This window comes from Triturus cristatus, chromosome 9 (genome assembly GCF_964204655.1).
Source record: "Triturus cristatus chromosome 9, aTriCri1.1, whole genome shotgun sequence".
Lineage (NCBI taxonomy): Eukaryota > Metazoa > Chordata > Amphibia > Caudata > Salamandridae > Triturus > Triturus cristatus.
The window spans coordinates 730,990,667-731,005,260 of record NC_140592.1 but is presented as its reverse complement, the minus strand read 5'-3'; the positions used below and the strand labels follow the sequence as shown (position 1 = coordinate 731,005,260).

Genomic DNA, 14,594 nt, shown 5'->3' with positions numbered 1-14,594 from the left:
AACTCCTGGGGCCTGGCCGTTTAACAAAACTGTGAGGGGGGCCATGCAGCTCCACTCCCGGGCCGGTTTTGGCCGCAGGACCCCAGCCCCGGACAGGGTCATAAAAAAAATAAAAAAAATAATAAATAAATAAATAATAAATATATATATATATATATATATATATATATATACACACTCACTGAAAAAACCATAGGTTTCAGGGGTGTTATAGTTAGCTGGACTTTTCACTTGTACAAAACCATTGAAATTCCCCCGTTATAGTTAGTTCAGCTAACTATAACTCGCGTGCCCGCAATGCACTGCTGATGACGTCACATATTACATCACTCATGACATGGTCAGTGACATCACTGATGACATCATCCAGTGAATGTGTTTTTCTGAAAATTAAATATGTTTTATATATGTATATCTCAAGGTCGATGTAAGAATAAATGGGTATTAAAGTGTCTAAATGGATGATTTGTTTTTGAAAAATTGATTGTGTAACTGACTGATTAAGTGTATCATAGTGAATACATGGCTTAGTGAGTAATGTTTAAATATGTAAATATCTGTATCAGTCTCTCACTTTGTGTATAAGTGGCTGCATGGGTTGGTGGGTAGCTACATGGGTGTCTATATAGGTTATTAGTTGGTTTTTTGAGTATCAGTCTGAGTGTCTGCATGGTTCGGTGGGGGGTATTGCGTAGTGCATAGGTGCATGAATGAGTGACTCACTGTTTGTATGTGTTGAAGACAGCATGTGTGCAGGACTGTATGGGTGGATGAGTGTGTGTATGGGTGTGTTAGTGAGTGAATGACTGTCTCAATAGTGTATTTATGAGTAACTACATATGTTTTAAACTAGTATATGTGACTATTGGTGTATATGTGAGAGAGAGATTGAAAGAGTTCCTGTATGAATAAGTATGTGTTTCTAGAAGTGATTGTTTAAAAGACTAAGTATGTGTAAGTTTCCGTAGAAGTAAGTGTGGTGGTGTGGTGGTGTGTGTATAACTGTATATGCAAGTAAATGTATGTTTGATTCTTTATTAGCATGAGTGACTATGTGTGTGAGTAACTCTATGGATGAGTGGCATTGTGTAACAGGATGTATAGGTGTATGAGTACATATGATGAGTGAGTACATGTATGAGTGACTGTATAGGACTGTTGGTGAATAAGTGGGTGTGTATGTGGATCTTAGAATTACTGAAGAGGTTGTTGTAACTGGTATTGGTATGTCCATTGTTTTGAAAATTTTAGTCTCTATTTTTGAATGTGTGTATCAAAGGTTATATTAGGGTGAGAGGAGGTCTGCCACTCTATCACAAGGATGATGCCATCAGTGATGCCATCAGTGATGCCATCAGTGATGCCATCAGTGATGCCATCAGTGATGCCATCAGTGATGCCATCAGTGATGCCATCAGTGATGCCATCAGTGATGCCATCAGTGATGCCATCAGTGATGCCATCAGTGATGCCATCAGTGATGCCATCAGTGATGCCATTTGAGATGCCATCAGTGATGTCACTGACCATGTCATGAGTGATGTAATATGTGACGTCATCAGCAGTGCATTGCCGGCGCGCGAGTTATAGTTAGCTGAACTAACTATAACGGGGGAATTTCAATGGTTTTGTACAAGTGAAAAGTCCAACTAACTATAACACCCCTGAAACCTATGGTTTTTCAGTGAATTTCAAAGGTTTTTTAAATGCTAATTCCTAACTATAACGTGCCTGAAACCTATGGTTTTTTCTGTGAATTTCAAAGGTTTTTTAAATGCTAATTTCTAACTATGCCTACAGAGGTAGGACATGTGAAGAAAGAAGAAAAAATGCACAGAAAGAAAAAAAAGTGCAGAAAGAAGCAACAGAAGTCCTCGAAGATGAAGAAAAGTGCAGGAAGAAGGATAACGTGCAGAAAGAACAAAAAGAAGAGCAGAAAGAAGCCTTGTTGCACAATCATCCTGTACCCTCAACTTTTTCAGATGGATACTGGTGGCAACTGAGTCTGACTAACCAGTCGTAGAGCCAGTGCTATGTTAAAAGACACTTAGAATACAGTGAAAACACCTACATACACTAGGAACATTATGCGTTGGGGTCCCCCTGTGATTAGCATGACCTCCTCTGTAAGCCCCTAGTATATAATAGGGCAGGGGGATTAAAACTACCTCTTAAAACAGGCCACAGGGCGTTTTTGCACACGTTAACTCAGGCCCCGTCCCCTCCCTTCACCACTGTGTAAACATGCCCTGTGTCCGTTTTTAGTTGGGAGATTAAGTTCATTTGAATCCCGAGGGTCCCTAGGGTCCAACTAGCCCACTAGGTACCTCCAGTAAGTGCCACAGAGCTGCGTTGCAGAGAGGTGTAAAAAGTGGCACGGCCTGGACCACCTCTCTGCAATGCAGCTCAGTGGCGCTTACTGGAAGCACTTGGTGGGCTAGTTAGCCCCCAGGGGCCCTCAGTATTGAAGGGAAATTATATCCCCAATTTAAAACGTGCCATAGTGCGTGTTTGCACACGTCACCTCAGGCCCCGTCCCCTCCCTTCACCACTGTGTAAACGCGCCCTGTGGCTGTTCTAAGTTGAGAGATTAAGTTCCCTTGAATCCTAAGGGTCCCTAGGGTCAAACTAGACCACTAGGTACCTCCAGTAAGCGCCACAGAGCTGCGTTGCAGAGAGGTGTAAAAAGGAGCTTGGCCTCAGAACACCTGTCTGCAGCGCAGCTCCCTGGCGCATACTGGAGATGCCTGTTGGGCTAGTTGGCCCTCAGGGACCCTCAGTATTGAAGAGGAATTAATTCCCCAACTTACAATTCGCCAGGGGGTGCGTTTGTAGAGTGCTGCAAGGAGGGGGCGTGGCCTCCGGCACGATGCCAGTCTTTTATTTATTTTAATTTTTTAAGAAGGGGGGCTGTGTGGTTCCCCTTATTATTCTAATTTATTGGCCCTGATGACCCCATCCCCCGGGGCCTGTCTCCTAATTATATTTTTTTGACCCCAATCCCCAGGGCCGGCCACTGTTTTTTATTTTTAAAAAATATATATTTATAGACACACCTAGGACATGCTGGACAAACCGTACGTACCTATCACCATGACGATTTGCGTGATATTCATTAAAAGGCGACTATGCATACAATGAATCCACGTGGAATGTATTTACACCACTAGTGAAGCTCTGACATGTCTGATGCCCTACCGTGCCTAATCCCGGTAGACACCCTTGTCGTTTATTTATACAAACATGAGTAGCTATTGACGGGCACATTTAATACACATGCACACCAAGCCATTCAAAGGGGATTCGACAAAAATTCGACAAACTATGCAAGAAACCCCCCTCACGGTTAATAAAACACACATCCACTGCCGGATGTGTAATACTTTTTATTTTACTCTCTGGAAAGGGAACGAACATCACTTGAGAGTCACAGCGCGCTCCTGGCAGAGCCCAATGCTGTGTTACACCCACCATTGCCTGCTGAGTGCCACACACCTCTGTGTTGTATTCCACTAGCTAGTGCATATGCTATGACACTCTCTAGCCCATGTGCACTGTAACACCACCCCGTGAATATGTCATGCCACACTTGTCTTTGCACGGGTTATATTGCCCCATCTAACGTGCCTTCCTCGATGCCTATGTTATAACGCACAGTGCTATGCCATACATATTACAATCCGGGATCCATATCTTTGTCACAGTGCATATGCAATGTTACACTCCCCAGCACATATTTTATATTACAACTTTAGAGACTAGTTAGGTTACACAACACTGCCCTGTGCATATTACACTCCAAGGCGCATATCGCATAGCACGCGCTAGTGCCTGTGCTATCTCGCGCTCTCCAATGAATCTGTAATTGCGCACAATGTATTGCATAGTATATTTCACGCCCGGTTCATCTTGTATCACACTTTTGGTGCATAGTTTATACCATACACTATATCTAGTTTTCATTTTCAATCGTGCTCTCAGGACTATGTTCTATATAACACTGTGTTCACCTACCCTTTTCACGGGCATTACATTTTGCGATAGGGGGTGGAGGGTCAGGGGGTGTTTCTGCCAAGTGAGCCCGGAGTCAGTCACAAACGTCCTCTTCTTCCTGAATAAAAGTGAGATTATGCTGCATACTTGTTCATATTTTAAGTAGTTCGCGCACACACGTTTCAAAAACAATAAAGTTCCTAATACCCGCCTTCTCTGAACAGTTAGCTTGCTGCCCCATCCACCTCCTCCCTATCCTCTGTTGTGTGAATCCATGGACTAGCCTCCTCCCTCCTGCCATGCATGGTCTGATGTGCTGCCACTGCCCTCAATTTAGTATGATGTACCAGTCCACTCCTCCTGCCCTCCATTGCCCAATTCTATGCCCCATCATTGACCTCCTGCTTAAACTCTGTGCTTAGCTTGCTGCCCCTATTCTCCTTCCCCCTGCCCTCCGATGTCTTTGTGCATGCCCCTGCTCCATCCTTTTTGCCCACCATGTTCCATGGACCTGCCACTCCTATCTACTCTGAGTGTTCTGTTGAGCTGCTACTCCCCTCCCACCTGCCTAGCATTGTCAGATGACTGTAACCTGTCCCTGCCACCTCCACCCTGCCTGTCCACATGCCATGCCCCTATCCTCTTCCTCCTGTCCTACATGGTCCATTGTACTGCCACACCCTTCTGCCCTCCCTGGTCTGTTGTGCTGCAACTGCTCCTCCTTCCTGCCCCGTGCGGTCTGTTGTGAGGCCCCTGCCACTGAACTTTCTTGTCTGTGCACAGGTCCTGACCCTCCCTTCTATCCTCCATCGTCCTTTGTGCATGCCCCTGCACCCTCCTTCTTGCCCATCATAGCCATTGTGCTGCCACTAACCCTCCCACTTGCCATGCATGGTCTTCTGTGCTGCCATGGCCCCTCCCACCTTCCCTGTGTGGTCAGTTAGCTGCCCCTGACCCCCTCCCACCTTCCCTCCATGGTCTGTGTGTATGCCATCACAGTCTCAGTGTTGCTCTTCATGGTGTGTCTTGCTTCTAGTGCCCATCCTGCCTGACCTCCATGGCTATCTTGCTGCTCCTGCCCTGCCCCCAGCCCTCTGTTTACATGTGCAGACCCCTACTCCCTCCCTCCTGGCTTGTCTGTTCCATTGTAATGCCCCAGATCCGTCCATCCTGCCCTTTATGGTCTGTTATGCTGCAGCTTTTGCTCCTGTCTGTCCATTATGGTCAGCTAGCTACCATTGCCTCTTGCCCCTCTGTTCTCTGTTGTCCATGTGCATGGTCCTGTCCCCTCCCTCTTGCTTTCTATGGATTGTTGTGCTGCACTCCCGTCCCGCATGCCCTGTGTGGTGTATTGTGCTGCTGCAATCCCTGATGCCTGCCCTGCAGGGTCAGTTTGGTGCACCTCTCCATGTCCCTCCTGTCCTCTGTTATCCAAGTCCATGTCCCTACCCCATTTCCTTCCATGATCCAATGTACCATACTTGCGAACATTTTGAACTTGGTAAGAGGGAGATTTTGAAAAAAAACTGGGGTATTGATTTTCCCCTTTGAGTTGCATTGAAAAAGAGGAGATTGTAGACAGGAGACAGATCAAATAAAGCCCATTTGAGCTTAAAAACATTGGACGTTTCCTGGCTGAATCGGGTCTGTTGGCATGTATGGTTGTACTACCATTGCCTCTTCCTTCTGCCTGCGCACAATGGTCTATTACATTGCCACAGCCTCTCTTGCAAGTCCTGTATTGTTGGTTTGTTGCCCCTGCCCCCCTTTCCACTGCCCTCCATAGTCTGTTGTGCTGCCACGGCCCTTCCTGCCTGCTCAGTGTGGTGAAATTGTTGCCTTTGCACGCTCCTACCTGCCTTCAATTTTCAGAGTCCGTGCCCCTGGCCTCTGCCTCTCAACAGTATCCTAATGAACCGCTAGATTGCTAACATTCTATATTTATTACAAAAGTGTGGAACGCCTGACGTCATCTTGATGTAATCAAAACTGTAATACCTAGAGCATTTCCTTTAGAAATTACATATATGAGAGGGTCTTATTGGCATCAAAAGTATGGTTAGTGCTCTAAAAGACTAAAATAAGGACATATTTTCTGAGTTTTCAAATAGCGACAAAGCACTTTTAAATTATTTGTTATCTTTGTTTTTTTATCCAGTTGACCACTTGATTAAATGTTGCACTTAGGGGAGAGGATGTGGTGTTACTTCCAGAACTGCAGACTTTGCAACTGAGGAACCAGGTTGGAGTTTCTGCTTCAGCTCGACATTCTGTGATTCTGGTCAAATCACTTAGTCTCCCCATGTCTACAACCAAAATGAATTTGTTCTTGTGTGATGTAACCAATGCTCATGTAAAGCACTCCAATACCTGACAAGTCTGCACTATATAACACTGCAAAAACACAAAATAATAAGTGTTTTGCACACTTCTGTCATTGGGCTATATTTGGGCTACATTTGGGTGATTTTGGGCTACATTTGGGCTCTTTTGTCTCCGGTGGCCATCTTGGGAGATTTATTTGTTATGAAGTTTCCTAATTTCCTCATGTACTGCAGTCTCCTCAGTAGGAAATGCTTTCAGTTTTTTACTTTGATTCCATCATGAAGGTATTCAGATATGTCACACATTTGCCATAAATTCTGAATGTTAGCACTCTAGTTGCTCATTAGATCACTGTAGTAAAACTACTGTTCACCATGGAAGTCTGCTCCTGGTATTAAAAGTGCATGTTTCAGTCTGCATGTCAGAATTTTTTAATGAAATAGAAGAGGATTTGAGAAGTCACTCAAAATGTGCCCTCATTTTCTTTCTTCAGCATTAATCATAATTTCTATGGCAAAATGAACCCCCTCATTGTGTTCCTTTTTAAATTAAATGTTTTAAGTGTTACCAGTTTATTCCAATCAAGATGGCTTCAGGTGTGCCATACTTTTGTCATAATGGAGACAGTAAGCGCTCTAGTTGTTTTTAAGAACACTCTGGGACATTCTGTCATTGGGCTATACTTGGGCTACATCTGGGTGATATTTGGGCTACATTTGGGCTCTTTTGTCTCTGGTGGCCATCTTGGGAGACTTATTTGTTATGAAGTTTCCTAATTTCCTCATTTACTGCAGTCTCCTCAGTAGGAAATACTTTCAGTTTTTTACTTTGATTCCATCAAGAAGGCATTCAGATGTCACACATTTGCCATAAATTCAGAATGTTAGCACTCTTTTTTGCTCATTAGATCACTGTAGTAAAGCTACTGCTCACCAGGGAAAACTGCTGCTGGTATTGAAAGTGCATGTTTCAGTCTGCATGTCAGAATTTTTTAATGGAATAGAAGAGGATTTGAGAAGTCACTCAAAATATGCCCTAATTTTTCTTTCTGCAGCACTAATCATACTTTTTATGGAAAAATGAACCCCCTCATTTTGTTCCTTTTTTAAATTAAATGTTTTAAGAGTTACCACTTTAATCCAAGCAAGATGGCTTCAGGTGTGCCATATGTTTATCATAAGTAGGACTGTTAGCGCTCTAGTTGTTCTTTGGCACACTCTGGGAAGCTGCAGTAGAACACAAAGGAATCAACTGACAGTCTCTGCCCTTGTTGGATGTACATGTTTTACTGAGAATGTCAGACTTCATTCTCACATGACTGAGAAAGATAATGTGAATTTACAGAAAATAAGCTCTCAGTTTAGCTTATAGATCACCTTCCAAACCTCTGTGGGAAAAGCATGAGAAAATATTTTTCTCTCAATCATGATATCCCAGCAGAAGGCTTTTTCACATGGTGAAATCACCTTAGAACATACCACAATTCCTAAAATGAGTATGGTACCATCAACAAATGATTTATAATGTAACAAGTCTTAAAACCTTCTATTAACTGCAATGCTTTTTAATGAGGTGCTATCATGTATATTGGTCCCAAGATGGCTGCCAACACTTCTTGGATGAAGTGCTGACAGCCAATCAGATCTCAGGATGAGATGTGTGGTTAGGCTCCGCCCACATATATATATGATTTTACTTTTGATTTTCTCAGGAACTACTGAACAGATTGACACCAGACCTGCAAAAGGCACTTCCCTGACCTGAGGACTACCTCTCTGCCAAATTTCAAGTAATTCTGTTCAGCCGTTCGAGCTGTACCTTGGACTAAAGGTCCCTATGGAAAATTGCATGGGGAAAACGCGTTTTGGGACCCCCCTTTTTTCTCAGCCCCCGCTTGACGAATCCCCCTGAGACTTTCAGGGTAGGAGCGGAGCGCCCCACCTATTTTGAAATTTTCGCGAGGATTCGTCAACCGGCGCCAAAGTTATTCCAAATAGAATGTTGCGGATTTCCTATGGAAACACGGTCCTAACTATAACTATCTACTGGCGACCGCCAGTAGAATATATATATATATATTTAGTATGTATGTGTGTGTGTATATATTCGCGAAGATTCGTCAATCGGCGCCAACGTTATTCCAAATAGAATGTTGCGGATTTCCTATGGAAAATAGGTCCTAACTATATCTACCTACCCATTTTCAGGGCCAGGCTCCTACTATGTCCCAGGGAGCCACCCCCTAGGACTTGGTGTGTTAGCGATATTTTAAAGCTGCCGCCAAGTGAGAGCAAATACTAAGTCTACTCCCAGTGGGTGGCATTATTAAAAATTCTCCTGTCTGTTGGGAGCAGACTTTTCATCCGTTTCCCTGCCCGCTGTGAAGTAGGCAGGGAAACAGATAAGAAAATTGCTCCCGCTTGCAGGGAGCAGCATTTTTTTTCCAGCTGCCTGCATGTTGGAACAATGCCGGCTCCCGTTAGTGGCAGGGGGCTGGCTGGGACCACGGGGCATTGGTGCTCCCCCTGCAATCTCCCAACAACCAGACACTGGTTGTGTCAGGACACTCTAGTTTGAGTAGCTGTACGCTCTATTAAATACGATATTTCATTTCACTGGGCGCCCTGGATGGGGCCAGGGCACCCACTATTGACTTGGCGGGCCTTGGGGACCCATGGCTGAAATCGTCCCAGGGGGGTGGGGGCCGAAGCCTTTCAGTAATTGGCTGGGCTCAGGGGGATGGGTTCCCTGGGGCCAATATTGGCCCAGGGAGGGGGGGGGGGGCTGCGTGCCCCCTTCTAATTTAAAGGTTCAGTGTCCAGTGAGAGGGGGTCCCTGGGGCTAAAATCGGCCTGGGAAGGGGGGTGCTTGCCCCCCTCACTTTTAGAATGTGGCCGGGCCCCGGGGGATGGATTCCCCAGGACCATAAATGTCTCAGGGAGGGGGGGCCATGTCCCCCCCCCCCCTCGCCATTTACCATATGGATGGGCCCAAGGGGATATGGTCCCCAGAGCTGAAATCGACCTGGGGAGGGGGGCTGCGTGCACCCTTTCCCGGTTGCCTGCATGTGGGGAGTTGGCCACAAGGCTTGGTCGTAGGCCATATCCTGTGGCCGCCCCTCAAGCCACGCACGACCAAAGGTTATGGGATGGTGCAGGGTTGGGTGCCTGCAGTACGTTAGCATCAGGTCCTGGCCCGGGAAGCTGTGAGCAGCAGGGGTTGGATTAACGTATGGTAATTAAATATTGCTTAACATAAAAAAAAATGGAAACTAGAAATTCACTTTTTTTGTTGTTGTTTTTTTTGGTTTTTACAGGAACATTATTAGTTAGGTTCAGATTTTACAGGCACAAAACCATAAAAATTCAGCAGCTATAGTTATGTTTATCTGAAGAAACTATAACTCGTTCCCTAAAGTATCTAACTTGCGCCCCAGGCATGCACTGCTAAATACCCCACATATTATATCAGTCCTGACATCATCTACAACATCATTAATAATATCACTCCAACATTTGCAATAAAATTACTGATGACAAAACTGTGTATGCCTGGGGGCGCGAGTTATTGTTACCTTAGGGCACCAGTTATAGTTTCTTCAGATAAGTATAACTGTAACTGCTGAATTTCTATGGTTTTGTACATGTATAATCTGAACCTAGCTATAACGTCCCCGTAACCTCATCTGCCTCCGCTCCTTCCTGGATAGTTTCAGGGTGATGCGTCAAGGTGGGGGGCAAGAAAAAGGGGGTGGACCTAAAAGGTGTTTTCCCTATGGAAAATTGAACAGCGAAACCGCAAAAACTGCTGAACGGAATTACACCAAATTTGGCAGAGAGCAAGCTCTTCAATAGTTTTTGAGCAATTAAGGCTCAAAAACTTAGTATATTTCACTCCACAGTGGATCCATGGGGCCGATAGATCTCAAGCTGAGATGTGATTGTCTGCTGCTACATGAACAAGATTGTGGCAGCAGCTATCTTAGGACTTTGGACTAAGTCCTGAGTCCTAAACAAACAAGCATTGGCATAGCCAATAGGTCTCGCTTTTGGGACCTTATAAGTATTTAGTTATGCAACTGTTGCATGGCTAAACACTTATAAGGTCCCAAAAGCGAGACCTATTGGCTATGCCATTGCTTGTTTATTTTGAGAGGGAGAGTACCGGCACTTCTCAAGAGAAATGCTGTACTTTTAATTGGAGAGTACTAGCACTTCTCAGAAACAAGCAGGTACTCTGGTACAGAGTACCTGCACTTCTATTTTTCCATTTCAAGCACTGGGTAGCAGTGAGGGTTAAGGCACGGCACAGTGGCATAGCCAATAGCTCTCGCCTTTGGGACCTGTTTAGTTAACCAGCACAATATACTTGGTGCAACAACATCAACTGTTGCATGGCTAAACACAAGGTTCCAAAGGCGAGACCTATTGGCTATGCCAATGCTTGTTTATCTTGAAATCCTCAATCACACCATCAGTGCTCAAGCATAAAAGACCTTGCATATCTTTTTCTCACTACGTTCCACGTTGCATATTCTGTTAGCCACCACGTGAAAACTGCTAGTGGATCAGACGTCTATTTTTGCAATTTCCTCAAGACATTCTGCTCAAATTCACTCTCCCAGGAGAGGAAGTTATCCAGTTGATGTAAGTGCACTGGGCTATGCATAAGACTATGCTTCTGAAACCAAAAATTAGGAATTTTCTTTCTAGGCTTAGAGCCAGCATGGACTCCGAGAAGAAAGAGCCTTGCTTGGTACCCCCTCTCCCCCCCAATGCAGAACCATGAATCCACAAACCTGAGATGTTTGTGATTGCCCTTGATGGAACTCGCAACCTAGTACTGTGCCAACTTCAACCTGACCTGCCATCTAATTCATCCTGACGTGAAATTCAGTGTGAGCAGGAGCCTAAGCCTTCGGCTCCTGATGTACGGGGGAGGGGACTCACCATTCAGGGGACCCCTATTCAGCCAAAGGACGTTCTAATACATCTTTAAGATACGGAAGTCTAGGGAGCCCCTCACTCAATTCTGTAGGGTGGAGAGGCGTCATTTTGCGTTGGGTCACTTAGTTTGAGCCTGCTGAAAGACCGCCTTATTGCAGTGAGTGGGTCTATGGTCGCACCGGTCAGGCTGCCCTCTGGGAAGAAAGAAGCCATTGCATCTGGTAATAGCGCCAATGGATGGATTGACAGCTTCCTTGAGGGTCTCTCGAGCGGCCCTTGAGCTGGGGTGGGAGGGAGCGTGCTGTGGCGTTGGCTAGTATGGGGGAGGGGTCGTCAACCCATCCTACAACTGCATCCGCGCAGCCCTGACGCCTCTCACGCTGACTGAACGGAACCGAAATACTGTAAACTCCAGCTTATTAGGAGAGGGAAATAAAAGGTTAATGAAGGTTAATTCCATCGACAATAATCACGGAGTAAACCACGAGCAATTGAGTGAACAGGCGCAGGAGCACCGAGCGCAGTCCCAAAGAGGGCTCGGATTTACAACCAGCTGCTTGGGAAGAGAGTGAGTGACTGAAGGGGGAGCCGGCTGAGGGCGAGAGAGGCAAAGATGGGCAGTGCAAGACTGCAATAAAGCGCGGGGTGATGAAAGAGACATGGAGCGGAGAGAGAGGCAAAGAGCAACACAGAGAGAGAGAGGAGGAAGGGAGAGAAACTTAGGAAAGAAGAGCTGGTAGATCAGGTCAAAGATAAAGGGCAGAGCGAGACAGCAGCGCAACAGGGGCTGGGGCATTAAGAGTAGCATACTAAGGGCTTGATTTATTTAAGAGTTTTACTCATTCATTCGGTCTCTATTGGGAAATGCGTTCGTTGGTACAATGTGGCCTGTGGAGAGATATAGACGGTGAGCGACGGGTAGAGTCGGAAGGAGATGTGGGGAATGAGATGCAAACGAGAGAAACATGTAGGCAGAGATAGAATGCAAGAGGGAGCGGGTGAATGGGTTGAAAAAGAGAGAGCACAGAAGAGGGATTGAAAAAATTTGGGGAGTGCGAGAAAGAGAGACAGCTAGCAAGAAGGGGCAATGTAAAATTGTAAGAGAAAGCGGGGTGCTCGAGATGCGCACACAGTGCGAGAGAGAGAAGGGCAAAGAGAGGCAGACAATAGGAAACAACATAGAGGTGAGCAGAGAGATAAAGGTATAGGTTGAGAAAACAAGAGAGGGGGAAACAATAAGAGGTAGGGAGAAATAGGGCTAAAGAGAGCCAAGAAAAGGGAGCACTGGCCAAAGGAAACAGAAAAAACAAGACAAGCCCGGCGGAGCGTGGCACGCACGCTTGGTGGGAGAGCGCATTCCAGGCGGGGGAGTGGACCCTTTGAAGTAGGATGCCAAGCGGATTGCATGGCGGCACGATGCACGTGATTGTGCGCGTGCTCGCCATGCAATCCGCTTTTGGGAGCACTTTTGGGAGCCCCTTACTATAGTCTTGCATAGCGATCGCTTACGCGATAGCTAGGCGAGACCTAAAAAGGCAATAATGTTTTTTTTATTTTAATAAAAAGAGGTTCACTTCCAAGCCAATTCGTTGTCAGTGTTATGAAGTAAAGAAATCCATGTGTAATTGTACCTTTAATTTGATTTACTAAGCTACATTTAATAGCACTCCACCAGGAGGCTGTTGACACCAGGTCAGTCATAGCCCTTATAAGTCCTCAACATGAATTGTCAAATCTACTGCATGGCAGGGTTCTACATTACCTCATGGGCAGCATAGACACGGGCAGCATAGAGACTAGATACAAAGCATACAAGGCAGGGTTCACCACACAGGCAATACCAGAAAGACATTTTCGAAATTAAACTCCATAAACAGTGTATCTTTTGATCTCCTGGGAGAACACCCGACATGTCAGTGGTATAAGGTGGTATGCAAATCCCACTGAAGTATTGTGTATGGAACAGCAGTGGCAAACATCAGTACCGACACAGCATACGTACCCAATAACAACGGCTCAATGCTAGTAAGCAGCTTTTTTTTGTCAGCATATTCTGAAATGTGAAAGAAGGTATATTGTGAGTAACAGTTAAGACACCTACAAACGTAATGGGGTGGGACAGAAGATGCTTATGACTGACAAACTGAAAAAAGGAACGAAATCATTAATAATATGAATTATGATGGTATTGGGTGGTTTAAATTGCACTGTCTCACTGGCAATTCTTTACGAAAAGGGATTTGTTGTGTTGGAGATGGGTATGTTAAGTATGGGAGGGTGGTCGTCAATGGTTTGGAGGCGATTGTAGTGCTGTGGTTGGCAGTGCATTGTGCATATGTGGCGGAAGTGATTTGTGGGGGTGGTGTTGGACTGTAATTGTGTTAACTTGCGATTTATTAGGGTGGCAGATTTGTTTTGGACTTGGCAATGTGTGGCTACAGTATCATGTAGTGTTTTGTTGTGGCCTTGTACGTGGTGCGGGGAATGTTTTGAGTGTTGCTTGGTAATTTCTAGGTGGTGTTGCTCCCTGTACTACTCCTAAGCCATGTATCCTATGCTGAAGGCTTCTTTATTTCTTATTTGCAGGGCCTGGGCTCTGGAGTCCGACCATTTAAGAAACTATTGTGCCCTGTTTACCTCGAGGACACAGACGCCCAGGGTGTACTGGTACTGAAGCAGATCGCAAGAGCACGGCGATAGTACCCTCTCCGCCCCTGCGAGACCGGCCCTTCATCATCCTCAGACCGGAGGCCTACCTCGACTCACTATGGGCCTACTTCCCAGGGTTTGGGGATCGGCAGCATAAGTCGCAGCGGGTCGGTGGCCAGAACAGTAAGTTGTGAAAAGAACCGAGACTGCACCGCCTTCGCCGGGGCGTCGGACACACTCTGGCCTAGCTGGGTGTGTGCCAGCGGATCCCCCCACACCCCAGAGCCCCGATGCCTTGTGACAGTCTGCTCCCCACAGCCCGGCCCGCAGCGTGACCAGCGCGCTCCCTCATGACACGTTACGCATCCCAGTGATTAACGCAGCTGAGGAGCCGGGGAAGGCTTGAGTCGGGCTTCAGCCGCGTGCAGTGACCTGTCCTCGTCAGTCGGCGGCGGCGGCGCTGCAAGATGGACACCGCCCCGGCGCTGCCGCTGCTGCTCCTGGCGCGGGAGGTGGCCGGCCTGGCTATTGTGCACATTCGCCGGATGGTGCTGCAGGTCGCCATCCTAGTGTGCGTGGTGATCCTGCTGCTCTGGGTGTCCATCTTCCTGTACGGCAGCTTCTACTACTCCTACATGCCCACGGTGCGGCACGCGGCCCCCGTGCACTACGGTTACAGGT

The 14,594-nt window shown here is 46.2% G+C and overlaps 1 protein-coding gene across 5 annotated transcripts in view; it reads left to right on the top strand.

Annotated features, from left to right (window-relative positions):
• Positions 1-14,594, top strand: part of BSCL2 (BSCL2 lipid droplet biogenesis associated, seipin) — a 137,426-nt gene that overhangs the window by 27,774 nt on the left and 95,058 nt on the right. For 3 of the 5 annotated variants that reach the window (XR_014968733.1, XM_085625945.1, XM_085625943.1), the window contains exon 2: positions 13,851-14,592. Coding sequence is in view for 3 of the 5 variants with exons in the window: in XM_085625945.1 (XP_085482071.1) it covers positions 14,381-14,592 (212 nt within the window). In the remaining 2 variants the exon portion in view is untranslated. Of the gene's footprint in view, positions 1-13,758; positions 14,593-14,594 lie in introns of those variants that run through there. The other 2 variants (XR_014968734.1, XM_085625944.1) reach the window with 2 other exon arrangements.